The sequence below is a fragment of the Colossoma macropomum genome, unplaced genomic scaffold, assembly GCF_904425465.1.
Source record: "Colossoma macropomum unplaced genomic scaffold, Colossoma_macropomum, whole genome shotgun sequence".
NCBI classification, from domain to species: Eukaryota; Metazoa; Chordata; class Actinopteri; order Characiformes; family Serrasalmidae; genus Colossoma; species Colossoma macropomum.
In genome coordinates this window covers 225,302-239,283 of record NW_023496046.1, presented here as the reverse complement: position 1 = coordinate 239,283, position 13,982 = coordinate 225,302, and the positions used below count along the sequence as shown (strand labels likewise).

The 13,982-nt window shown below is 44.8% G+C and overlaps 1 protein-coding gene and 1 pseudogene across 1 annotated transcript; one reads left to right on the top strand and one right to left on the bottom strand.

The window, feature by feature from the left end:
- Positions 1-939: 939 nt before the first annotated feature.
- Positions 940-2,022, bottom strand: LOC118804439 (putative gustatory receptor clone PTE01). The gene has a single exon (XM_036564949.1). The coding sequence runs from the start codon at positions 2,020-2,022 to the stop codon at positions 1,042-1,044; it is 981 nt and encodes a 326-aa protein (XP_036420842.1). The 3' UTR covers positions 940-1,041.
- Positions 2,023-5,184: 3,162 nt separating this feature from the next.
- LOC118804428 lies at positions 5,185-11,028 on the top strand (annotated as a pseudogene).
- The last annotated feature ends 2,954 nt before the right edge of the window (positions 11,029-13,982 follow it).

The window sequence follows — 13,982 nt, the reverse complement described above, 5'->3', positions numbered from 1 at the left end:
GGCATGGAATTCTGGTCCAAACCCAAACACAGCCTAATCATTTTCTGTCCAAACTCCACCCAACTCGACTTACAGCATCAAGTTTTGAGTGCAAATCTGACCCAACCCGAACTCCATCATCCAGGATTTGAATCTGAAAATGTCCTAAAACAGCACATCATCACTGAAACCCACACAGACACAGGAAGAACATGCAAACTCAGAAGGGACCCTGGTTGCCTTGCCGGGAATTGAACTTAGGCCCTTCTTACTGAGAGTTGACAGCACTACCCACTGCACCACCATGCCACCGCCAAATGTATAATAAAACCTTTTTAATTATTCACCACAAAGTCTGGTCAGAAGAAAAATCACAGGAGTGACCTTAGCGTCACAAGTCACATTTCCTAAATAGTAACGCCTTAGTAAACTGTTTCAGTATCAATCATCAACAACAACAAAAAGACTCTAGTCTCTCAATGTTACAATAGATATATCAATAATCTAAAATATCAGTATTAAATCTTGTTGATCAGTCCTTTATGGATAGTTTTTGGACTCGGCCCCCTTTAATTTGAGTCATAAACAGTCACAAGGCAAGCCAGTGTCATTATGATATACACTGTGCTCATTAAAGTGCTGAGAGCATTTTTGAAATTGACTTCACCTAATCTGCAGGTGAAAATTAAGAACTAATACAAATGCTCACATCCATAAATATACATACATAAATGCTGCATTGTCTGTTGTTCTGTGTCAGGGATTCAAATGTAAATACAAAGACTATGTCTAAATATGAAGTTTAATATGTGTGTGCTGTAAAAAAAAAGATCATGAAGTGACAAGCAGATTCACAATATAGATACGAATATTTTATATTGCTTATAGTTTAATTATAGTTCACATCTAGTTAAGAAACACTGTATATGTTTTTAATTAAATAATTTATTTTGGATTTTTCACCGCGACCCAGAAGGATAAGCGGTTTAGATGATGGATGGATGGATTTTGGATTTTTTATAAACATCAGTTTAACTGGCAGCAAACATAATAACAATTTTCTTACTGTAGTTGTCTTTTCAATCCACTGAGTTTGTTTTTCTGTTTAGTTAGGAAGACCTTCTTACAGAAAAAGAAAATAAAATTCTGTCGAATTTCCTTTGTTTTCAATCCATATATAAGAGGATTAATTATAGGAGGAAATATCATCACAGAAGCACCAAAGGCCTTTCGTAAGTTTGGGGATGCTGTCTCAAATCTGTGAGCTATCAAAGCAAAAACTATGTTGAACTCCAAGCATAAGAAAACAATTAGGTGTGTACCACAGGTCTGAATTGCTTTACCTTTGGCATCAGACTGTCTTTTAGCAACAACTGTGATTAAGATTTGGATGTATGTGAATATCACTATCGGCAGAGACAAACCTTGCATAAAAGCTATTGTAAACAGTCCATAGTAGTTATTTAACTTTGTGTCCCCACAGATGAGCTTCATTAAAGATGGATTGTTGCAGAAAATGTCCACTATTTTTGTGCTGCAAATCTCTTTGCAGTAGTTCAGCGCAAGTGCAAATCCAATCATAGTGAAATCTAAAGTCCACATTATTATAATTATTGACATCAAGTTGTTTGGAGACATAAAAGTGTTATATTTCAATGGACAGCAAATGGCAATGTATCTGTCATAAGCCATAGCACTGAGAATGAGAAGTGACCCAGTTCCATACAGATGTGTTAGTAAGGCTTGCACAAAACAAGCAGAGTAAGTGATGGATCTATTCTGTGACAGTATACTAGACACCAGCTGAGGGAAAAAGGTTGAGGCACCCATCATATCATTAAGTGACATATTAAACAACAGAATATACATAGGCTTATGAAGTTTCTGATTCAGAACATTTGTTAACAATACAGTCATATTGAAAACCAAAATGGTGCAATAGGTGAGAGTTCCAAATATGAATGCTGGAAACATATTAGATGGAGGAATGTCCAGTGATTCCATAGTCAAAGATGTGGTATATATGGAGAAATTAGAATCCATGTTGTTCCATGTTCTTTAAAACCCTAAATGGGGAGAGGAAAAGAATAAACTCTGCAGAAAAAAGACTGGTTCCCATGCAGTTTCATAATTAGGACATCTCTTCAGTAGTAAGAATACTGCTTCCCCAGGAAAGGCTAAATGCCTAAATCAATGATCATATCAATATTATCAGCTAAAAATGGAGAATTTTGGAAAATGTGTAAACATGCAACGGTTTAGCCTTGCATGACATTTTATACACTCAGCATTGGAGGCAGGTCCTTTCCAAATTCCAACTGATCACAGCTCAGTACCATGGCTCTGGAGGTGGATCCTGCTCTGTGCACACCTACTACCACAATGAGGATTGTAGTTACATTAAGTAAAAGAACATGTCATAAGCCATGCAGAATTTAATTATTATCGAGCCAAGTGAGCATTCACAAAATTGTATGGTTTAGCCTTCTTCAGAGTTGCTGATGTCAAGCTGTCAAATAGTCTTGATCAGTTTTTCAACCCTCTATGCAAACACCTTGTTACGGTTTGTGGGGGCATTGCTATATCGGCACTACCCAACATGACTACACCCCTTTGCCTACACAGACATCAGTTCCCCACACACACACACATCTCATCTCCATACAGCGAAGGCTCAAGGAGCAGACCCCACCAGATAACCAGTCACAACCTAATGGACCCTCACAGAACCCCTTTTTGGGCACACAGTCTAAGTGCATTCCTTAGCAGTCATTAAGATTTATAAGGTCTTTCCAGAGACTAAATCTTAAAAAGTTTAATTTCTCGTGCTTTCTGGCAAATTATTGGCACACGGCAAAGTGACATGTCAATCTTTGATCAAATCAAATGAACTGACTCTCTTTTCTTAATCTACCTTTAAAAATTAAGTCTCTGTCTCTGTTAAAGTATCAGTATGTAATCTAAAACATTGTTAGGAATGTTATAGTGTAGTTGAAAACTAACTTTGGATTACTTTTTTTTCTTTTTTTCTTTTTTAGAAATCTCATTTCCTTTTCTTAGTAATCATTTCTTACTCATTTCTTTTAGAAGTAGAATTGTTAGAGGTTTCAAGTACCTTCATGTAACCAGAACACTTAGATATAGTTTTTAAGCTTAATAGCTTCTTTCCTTAGTTACTATTGAAACAGTAATGTTGTATATGAAATTGATTGCTTTTAATGTTCTTTTACTTGATGTAACTGCAGTCAGAATCTACAAATGTGAAATCGCCTTATGGAATTTGAGCAGACACACAAAGAGATTGCATATTTACCGGAAATTAAGCGCAAAAACTCTTTTTCCCCACCTTAGCTCTGCCCACATTTTTTTTCTTATAACCAGGAGAGAGAGAGAGAGAGAGAGAGAGAGAGAGAGAAGGAACAAACAAACAAACAAACATGTGTTCAAGACACATTTTTTGTCTCCTTATTTTTATATCTGCAGATTTCAACTCAAAGTTTATTTTTGTTATGTGTTTCAGTTCATTGTATCTTTGCTAAGTTTGTTTTCTCCTCACCTGTTTCGATTGACTATTGAAACTGTCCTACCAGTCCTTTTTGATGAGGTCCCATTGTCAACAGTAAGTAGTAAAATTATTAATTAGGTAAACATTTTGATGGACCATAGTCAAGTTGTTCATTATAGCAAAATGCACACACTACCATACCACTACAAAGTCTCTATTACTGTTTGCTGAGAATGGTCCACCACCGGGCGCTAACTTGCCTGCTTGTGCGGTGGTGTTAACCTCATTCCTTCACCATAGGAAGAGGCTCGAAGCTAACACGGTTTGGCTGTCTCCAAACAGCAGACCTGCTCACTACGTCGTCTCCAAACAAGTAGCGAGCTAATCAGTTTGCTAGCCAACCTTCGGCTAGCATTGTTGGCTACACCCACCTAGCTTAAAGTTTTGCAAAAAACTTCCCCCTTGGTAACTCGCAATGGCAGAAGCGCCCACGGATGCTTCTAGCTCCAAGGTGGAGGAGAAACCTCCTCCGCGAATGTGCCCATGCAGCAGTGAGATTTCAGGCATGGACACTCACACCAGATGTGCCGCGTGCCTCGGGCTGCAACATGACCAAGCGGCATTAACCTCACCCAACTTCTGTGAGCATTGTGCACGCCTCTCCCTCAAGAGTCTCCGGTGCAGGCTAGCGCGCCAAGCTAGCCTGTCTGACCGAGACCCGCTGTTGGGAACTACACCATGTTCAGTGACCGCAGGTGCGGAGGACTCCGAGGCGCCTGCCAGCGCGAGCTGGGGCGATCAGCTTGATGAAGCTGAGCCACTAATGGATGACTTCAGTGGCCTCACAGCCTTACAGTGGATCTCCGCGGTCGTGGACAGTGAGTCTGACTCTCTGGGCGAGTCTGAGGGGCTTTTTTCTGAGGAAGAGGACTGCAATGAGTCCACTTTCATCCTGTCAGCCCAGGCTACCCAACCGGATGCTGCGAGAGCAGACGGCAGCAACGCTGACTCACCGCCCCTCAGCGTGGGTCTGCAGGACATGTGCAAATGCGCAGCAGAGCAGTTGGGCATCCCGTGGCCCAGCATCCTGGCAGAGACTACCAGCTCCTGTTATGAAGGGAAATGGCTACCCAGAGCCAAGTGAACAGCGAGACAACTCCTGCCAGTGTCCCCGAATGCAAGGAGGAAGTAACTCGCTCCTGGAATAAACCATTCTCTTCCAAAAACCCCATTCAGGGAGGGTGGATATGGAAGGAAGTGGCCTCTCCCACCTGCCTTCAGTCGAGTCCATAGTGGCCTTCCACCAGCACCCAGGGCAGAAAACCATGACTGGTGCCAGCCCTACTTTCCCCTCCAAATCTGATGGCTTCCAGTCCTCCATGACTGAAAAGTCATATCAGTCGGTTGCTACAGCCGTCAGAGCCCTCAAGGCCTCATCCATGCTCATGGCATACCAGGCTGAGCTGCAGGAGGAGATGACTGCCAAACCAGACTCAAGCCGCTGGGATGAGATCTGCGTTGTGACTGACCTCTGCCTTCGACTACACAGATGTGCTGTCCAAGCCTCTGGCAGAGCAAAGGGTATCATGGTGGCACAGGAGAGGGCCCGGTAGCTCAACATTTCTAGCCACAAGGAGAAGGTTCAGCTTCTGGATGTTCCAGTGGACTCCAAGGGCCTGTTTGGCTCTGCTGTTGCTGCCATGCAACAGCGCTGCAAAGAGAAGAAAAGGGAAGGCAAAGCTTTGCAGATTTGTCTCCCCAGGAAGACACACATGACCCCATCTGCTGCTCCTCGCCAGACCTTTGTACAGGCAGTGGCCCGCCCACCTCCTGCCTTCAGGATCCCTAATCGCTCCATGACACAAACAGGACCTCCTGCACAGCCCAAGTCCCTCGATGCAAGACCTGCTTGGTCCAAGAACCCCCCTCCTCCTACCTCGTCGCAGAGGAGTCAGCCAACCCAGGCCTCCACTCAGGGTGGGAAGAAAAAGTGCCATGCTACCTAGTGCACAGCCGTGGGAAGGGAGCAACCAGGATGGCCAGACGCTGGTTTCTTCATCCCCCCAAGAGTTGCAGTTCAGGCATGCAGAGCCCCAGTTGGTGCTCAGTTCATACAGCACAGCAAAGAAAATGAGAAACAGTGTTAAGGTGGCTGTTCCTTTAATGCCACCAAGTTTTAAAAGCACACACCAGTGTTCTTTAATAAAAGTGTTCCCTACAGCGCATCCAGGCTTGCAGCCGAGGGCGCTATCACAAATGTTACAGACACATGCAGTGTTAAAACACAGTGCTCATACCATGTTGCAAAACATTCCAGACACAGTGTTAAACAAAAATATGGCTGCCCACAAAAAAGGTCACATAAGCACCTGGATGGTGCAGACCTGTCAAGTGTCTCACGCCGGGGCACAGCTCCCGCTTACACCAGCAGATGGTGCACATGCGCCCAGTGGAGCGCCCCTTAATGCCACTCGCTGTAAAGAGAGAGGCATAGCACATACGTGACCTCTAAACGGGCGTGGAGAACAATAGACAAGGGGTACAGACTCCAATTTACCATCGCTCCACAGCAATTCAGGGGAATACTGTTCTCAAAAGCTCTGGGAGAATCAGCTTGTGTTCTTCAAGAGGAAAGGAGCAATAAGAATTGTGCTTCCCGAAGAGAGCATGTGCGGCTTCTACTCGAGGTACTTTCTGGTCCCAAAAAAGGGAGGGGGTTTAAGACCAATTCTGGATCTGTGTGCTCTCAGGCACCTCAGAAAGTTCAAGTTCAGGATGCTGACACACACAGCCCTTTTGCGTTTTGAGGTGGTTGGTTCACCTCAGTCGATCTACAGGACGGCTATTTTCACATCCCTATATACCCCCCTCTGAGATTCGCTTTTCAGGGCATGACTTACGAACATCTTGTTCTTCCGTTCAGACTTTCACTGAGCCCCCGGGTGTTTGTGAAATGTACAAACAAAAAGGTTGCACCGCTCGGGAGGAAGGGCAATCGTCTGGCCACATATATAGACGACTGGCTCTTAGCTGCCCAGTCAGAGCAGGACTGCTCACGGAGCATCTGAGTGCACTGGGCTTTCGGGTGAATATGGCCAAGAGCGTTTTAACTCCCACTCAGGGCACGACTATCTTTGGAGAGGGTGAGAGTTTTTCTGACATGTCTAGCCCACTTTCAGAGGGGGAATTACATCACTTTCAGGCTATGTCTCAGATTTCTGGAATTAATGCATCGGTTTTAGTCGCTGTGCAGTTCGGCCGCCTGTACATAAGAGAGTTTCAACGTTGGGTGGCCTCCCTCGGACTGAACCAGTTATGTAAGGGCAACCGCCGAGTTTTGGTTTCAGTAGACTGCGCGTTGGCGCTGCGCCAGTGGAGACAGCCGGCCTTTCTGACAAGGGGAGTTCTGATGGGCACCATCCTGGCCAGGAAGGTGGTCACATTGGATGCATCCCTCTCGGGTTGGGGGGCCACCCATGAGGGCAGATCAGTGAATGGAGTGTGGGACCCACACTTACGGTTGGCCCACATAAATTACCTGGAGCTACTGGCAGTTTTCCTGGCTCTCAAACTATTCCTCCTTTATCTGGCCGGCCATCATGTTCTTGTCCGAATGGACAATACTACAGTGGTGCCTTACATAAACCGACAGGGAGGCCTGCGATCTTGGCAGTTGCACATGTTGGCACGTAGACTGATTGTGTGTAGTGGAGTGCACTTTCTGTCTCTGAAAGCCACTCGCGTACCCGGTGTTTTGAATCGGGGGGAGGATCTGCTGTCGAGGGGCAATCCTCACTACGGGGAATGGCAGCTACACAGAGACGTAGTGTATCAGATCTGGGACCGCTTCGGGAAAGCTTCCATGGATCTATTCGCCACAAGAGAAAATGCTCAGTGCCCGCCGTTCTTCTCTCTGAATGGAAAATGGAATAATCCACTTAATTTTATAACTGCTAGTTATTTTTATTTGAGTTTAAAAATAAATACATAAAATAAAACTTCTTCTCTTAAAAGAATCATTTCACATTTGGTCAAAGACAAATCTTATGAAAAGTAAATAGCAGTTTCCAAAAATTACAATTCTTTATTAAAGTTGTTTTTTCAACTCAGTACCTGTCATTGTTTGTTTTGTATGGGAGACTTTCTTATGGCAAAAAAAGGTTCTGTCGAATTTCTTTTGTTTTCAGTCCATATATTAGAGGATTAATTATTGGGGGAAATATCAGCGTAGAAACACCAATGGCCTTTCGTAAGTTTGGGGGTGCTGCCTCAAATCTGTAAGCTATCAAACCAAAGAGTCCGGTCAACTGAAAGCATAAGAAAACAATTAGGTGAGTACCACAGGTCTGAATTGCTTTACCTTTGGCATCAGACTGTCTTTTAACCACAACTGTGATTAAGATTTGGATGTATGTGAATATCACTATCAGCAGAGACAGACCTGAAAAAAAAACTATTGTAAAAAGCCCATAGTAGTTGTTTAACTTTGTGTCCCCACACATCAGCTTCATCAAAGATGGATTGTTGCAGGAAAAACTGGCCTAGAATATTATAATTTCATTTTAAAATGATAACTCAATATGTTGAGTCTGAATATGATTGGTTTTGCTATATATTATGACATTGGTTAAATTGGCAAAGTTGTGCAACTTGGAATTTTGTATTTACTCGGTTGTACAAAGGCCCCATTTACATATGACTTGAGTGATCTGAGCATAAGTGGACAGTGCTAAGGTCAGAGTCTACTGTGTCAGTGTGGTTACTGAAAAAGATTTTTTATCTCAACAAACGTTCTTGATTATATGATTATCAATAATTCCTAATTTTAAAATTAAAAAAGCAAAAAGGAAAACTCAGGAACAGCTTTGGCTTCACAAGACACACCTAGTAAATAGCAACACTTCAGTAAACTGTTTCAGTATCAATCATCAACAAAAAGATTAGATACTCTCAAGGTTACAATAGCTATGTTAATGATATAGAATGTCAATATTAAATATTATTGACCAGTGACATAATAAGTCATTCCAGGCCTGTATGCAAAGCCTTTGGACCAGCCCCCCTTAATCTGAGACACAAATAATCACAAGGAAACTGTAGAAATCACAGAATATTCAGAATTCGTATTTTTATTTTTTTTTGTGTTAGCCCATGAAGAAGAGTACATACTTACCAAGAAGTCCCACATCCAACACAGCCTCACTTTGCTCCCTTTAGTGCTAAGAGTCCTTTTGCAATTGACTTCAACAACTACTCAGTAGGTGGAGGCTCACCACCATCTCCTGTTAAATTACCTAAACCTTGTATCAAGATGGTGCAAACTTCACTGAAAGTATAAATACAATGAGTAAGCATAGATCCTTTTATCAGACACACAAATCCACAGCTGATGTTTTTATTTATTTTTTTTATTTGCTTTGGAGGTTTGTAGAAAACAACATTGTCTACTTTGTCAGGGTGTTGGATGTTTCTGCGACAGATGCATCAAATGCTGCTCTCATACATTCGAAACAAATGAAGGTTCACATGCTGCTATGGCATCAACACAGCTTTCTGTTTCTCACACCAGAGCATTTATTGTTCTGGTCATTTTGCTGTAATTTCATTAAATTAAACCCCAGAAAGAGAGTACAAAAACTGACATAGCTCAAAATACACTGATAAAAGCAGTCGGTCAAAATTCGAAGCGGACAAATCATCTATCCTTTAGCAACAGTGAATGTGAAGAGTTAGTTAACTGATACCAAACTGATGTCGTAAGTTTTCTTCAACTAGAGTAGAGTAGAGTGTAAAATGAGCTTAAGCTTGATGTTTATTGGTATTTTTTGTGTGTCGCTTCAGTGGTACAGCTGTTCTTTGTGCTATTTACTATGTGGCATGGTGCATCTGAACTGCAAATTATGCATTGACAATGTAAAAAGAAGAGGTGATTTACAGGCCCTTCAAAACACAGGCCTGTATGCAAGTGCATACCTTACATACCCAGACACTGTTATTCCATCTGCCAAATACTATATTATGAATGTTTAAGGTGTTAAGAAAGTCTACAGAGGCACAGCTTAGTTTAATTTCTATTGTATTATAATGGTTTGTTTTGTCAAATTTGTTCAAATTTCTATTTAAAATAATAAATCAACGTGCAGAGTCCTCAGCTTAGCTTTGCTATACACCATTACATAAAGTGCTGTTAATATAATTGAGTTGGGCCAACTTGTATGGTTTTAGTATTTAGTGAGTTGTATTAAAAGACCATGTTTCCACTTTCATATGCCTTGAGTAATCTGATTGTACGTTGGTAGTGATAAATACAGGTATATGCAGACTCCAATGTGTCTTGGAGATGCATTATGATCTGATCATTCCACTTTGTTTATTTTTCAGTTTATTTAGACATTGCATGAGCAGTCTGGGCTATCTAAAGATTTCTAACAGCCTCTACATGCACTAAGAATAAGCACTCAACAAATGTAAAGTCCTTTCTCCAGCTATGAAATCTGTTCACAAGTGGTCTAGAGATGCATTTGTGGCACATAAAAATGCCGGGTGTAAACGGTACACCGATCAGACTTAACATTATGACCACCTCCTTGTTTCTACGCTCACTGTCCATTTTATCAGCTCCAATTACTATATAGTTGCCCTTTGTAGTTCTACAATTACAGACTGTAGTCCATCTGTTTCTCTGCATATTTTATTACCCCCTTTTACCCTGTTCTTCAGTGGTCATGACCCCCGTGGACCCTCACAGAGCAGGTATTTAGGCGGTGGATCATTCTCAGCACTGCAGTAACACTGATGTGGTGGTGGTGTGTTAGTGTGTGCTGCACTGGTCTGAGTGGATCAGACACAGCAGTGCTGCTGTTGTTTTTAAACACCTCAGTGCTCTCGTTTTCCAGCACTCACAAAAACCTCACGGGCGCTCAACAGAAACACCAAAGCTATCATAATAACAGTCCTGTGCAACTCCACTGTTAAATGTAAGTTTATTTAATTCAATAGAACTTTATTATTTTAAAAATCTCAATGTCAAAATATCTATGCATTTATACTACTACTACTACTACCCCTCTACAAAAGACTACACGAAGGGCTGCTGTTTGCCACAGCCTTAAGTAGAGGAGTCCACATGTGTGTCAGGTTGGGCCTAAGCAGCCCGAGTGCTTCTAGGAATTGGAGTTCCCTGAAGTTATGGCACTTCGCTGCCCTCTGCTGGTGGCCGGCAGCGCGGGCTGGGCACCTTGCCGTTGTCGCTGTCTGCTGGTGGCCAGCTGCTCAGGCTGGACCCTTACAGTACCCCCCCTCCTAGAGACGGCCCCAGAAGTCCCCAGCTCAGCAGCATGCACCCACTGGAACTCCCTAATGAATTCCGGGTCCAAGATATGGTGTGCCAGAACCCAAGACCGCTCCTCAGACCCGTAGCCCTCCCAGTCTACCAGGTACTGGACGCTACCCCGCACACGGCGGGAGCCAGGAGGCGACAAGCAACAAGACGCGGTGCTGGGAGCCGAGTCCCACAAAGGAACGGCCTGAGGCATGACACGTGAAATGTAGGGTTGATCCGCTTAGATGGCGGAAGGCATAGCCGGTAGGTTACTGGGTTCATATGCAGGTCAACCTTAAAGGGCCCCACATATCTAAGTGCCAGCTTCTTAGACTCCACGTGGAGTGGGAGATCCTTGGCTGAGAGCCAGACCTGCTGGCCCAGCCGGAAGGTTGGGGCCCGGTGCCTCTTACGGTCTGCCACCTGCTTTCTGGCCTCAGTGGAGGGAAGCACAGGCTTTCCACCATGCCCTCTGCAACTCTGCAGCAAGGACCCCAACTTTGCGCTCCTCTTCAGTGAACATGGGTGGATGAAACTCAAACTGGAATTCAAAGGGTGACATGCCCAGAGACGAATGCTGGAGTGTGTTATGGGCATATTCTGCCCAGTGTAGATACTCCGCCAAAGACGAGGGGCTGCTGGAGGTCAAGCACCGCAGAGTCCGGACAAGGTCTTGATTGACCCTCTCAGTCTGGCCGTTGGTCTCTGGCTGGAAGCCAGAGAAGAGACTCACAGAGGCTCCCATGAGCAGGCAGAGGGCCTTCCAAAAATGGCTAGCGAACTGGGGACCCTGGTCAGATACCAGATCATTAGGCATCCTGTGAATCCTGACTATGTGCTGTAATAAAAGCTCCACTGTCTCCTTGGCAGATGGAAGCTTGGGCAGTGCCAAAACCTGTTGCCCTTGGAGGGGGGTAGGCCTGTGACAAAATCCAGAGAGACGTGAGACCATGGACACACAGGGATTGGCAGCGGGTGGAGGAGACTTTGGGGCTGTGACCTGGGTGCCTTGCAGTGTGCACATGTCTCACAAGATGCAATAAAGGCATGGATGTCTCTCTCTCTATACTAAGCCACCAAAATCACCTGCGCAAAAAGTCCAGGGTCCTAGTCATCCCTGGATGACCTGAAAATGGGGAGGCATGCCCCCATAGCAGCACCCATTGCCACACAGCTGCAGGCACGTACAGCTTACCAGGGGGACTGCCTCCAGGATCTGGCTGCCGTAGGGCCTTCCTGATGGCGGTCTCTAGCTTCCAACGGAGTGGGGTCAAGATCTGAGGAGCGGAAATAATGGGTTCTGGGAAGGGGTCAGGCCCCAGAGGCGCCCACTGTCTGGACAGGGTATCTGGCTTGATGTTCTTAGAGCCTGGCCTATAAGACAGCAGGAAATCAAAGTAGCTAAAGAACAGCACCCATCTGGCTTGGCGAGGGTTAAGCTGCTTTGCCTGTTGGATATAGGCCAGGCTCTTGTGGTCAGTCCAGACCACAAAGGGATGTTTAGACCCCTCAAGCCAGTGCCTCCATTCCTCCAAGGTGAGCTTTATGGCCAGAAGCTTCCTGTCTCTGACATCATAGTTGTGTTCACCTGGGGTAAGACGGTGGGAGAACCGGGAGGGATGTTAACCATGCCTTGATCTCCTCGAAAGCCTTTTGGGCTTTGATGGTCCATCAAAAGGGCCCTGGGGTCTTCTGGGTAAGGGCGGTGAGGGGAGCCACCATGGAACTGAAGTTCCTCACAAAGCATCGGAAGAAGTTGCCAAACCCCAGGAAATGTTGGACTAACCGGAGGGAGGTAGGACAGGGCCAGTCCACCAGTCCATCTGATCTTGGCCGGGTCCATGTGGAGGGTGCCGTTGGACACCACGAAGCCATAGAGACATGGAACACTGACTTCTCCAGCTTAACGTATAGGCTGTTCTCCAGCAATAGCTGCAGGATCCACCTGACATGCCCGACATGTTCCTCGAGGGACTGACTGTAAATGCGTATGTCGTCAAGGTAGACATACACATAATGACCCAGGGCCTCTCTGAGGACTTCATTAATGAAGCACTGGAAGACTGCCGGGGTGTTCATTAGCCTGAAGGGCATTGTCCGGTACTCATAATGCCCAGTGGGGGTGATGAACGTCGTCTTCCATTCGTCCCCCTGCCTAATGTGGATGAGGTTGTAAGCACTGCATTAGTCCAGCTTAGTGAATATTGCGGCTTGCTGCAGTGTCTCAAATTCATCCATTGCAGCACGTTCAGGGGGCAAGAGCGCAAACAACCAGCCGCGGGGTGGTGTGGTGGCTGGGAGCAGCACAGTGCTCTCACTGTGGGGGTCCACTCGTAAAACAGGGGCAGGAGCAGCAGCAGCACTGGCAGGCTGAACCCCCTCAGTCTGTGCCCTGACCAGAAGGGTCAGCTGCTGCATCATGTCCTGTAACAGCTGCTCATGCTGGCCAATAGTGGCACCCTGACTTTGCAGGGCAGTTTTGATGGGTTCCAACTCTGCTGGATCCATGGTGGTCACACCTTTCTGTTACGGGATGGCAGGGAGGTGGACCCCAGTGCAAAAATGAAAACCTGTGAGAAAGGGTGTTAAATAAATTTATTGAGATAATGGGATGTGAATTGGACAATTGTGCAGGTTGGGATAGAAGTGACCCAGAGCCAGGCTCAAACCACCGAAGCAGGTAAAAAAAATACGGCAACAAAGAAACAAAATGCTGAAAGCAGCGTGCTCAAACAAAGGCTGAACTAGAAACGTGAAATAAAAGATAATGAGAAAAACAAAAGTCTCTTCTACTGTAATTATGAAGGGAAGGCAGACTTTGTTTTTACTTGTTTGCTCTTAGAGCAAACACCTTTTGTATGGATTGGAACCGTTTGTAGCCCTCTTCTTCTTTTTTTTTAATTAATTTTGGGGCAATTACTCTCTTCTGTTTCTTCCACCCCTCTTTTCTTTTCCTTTCTTTTTCTTTTCTTTCTTTTCGTTTAAATACCCACCTGGACTGCATACCATACTGGTCACCCCTCTACAAAGGTGTGACAAAAGGCTGCTGTTTGCTATAGCCTTAAGTAGAGGAGTCCACAGGTGTGGAAGGTTGGGCCTAAGCAGCTCGAGGGCTTCTGGGAATTGGAGTTCCCTGAATTTATGGCACTTCACCGCCGTCGCCACTGGTATGCGGTA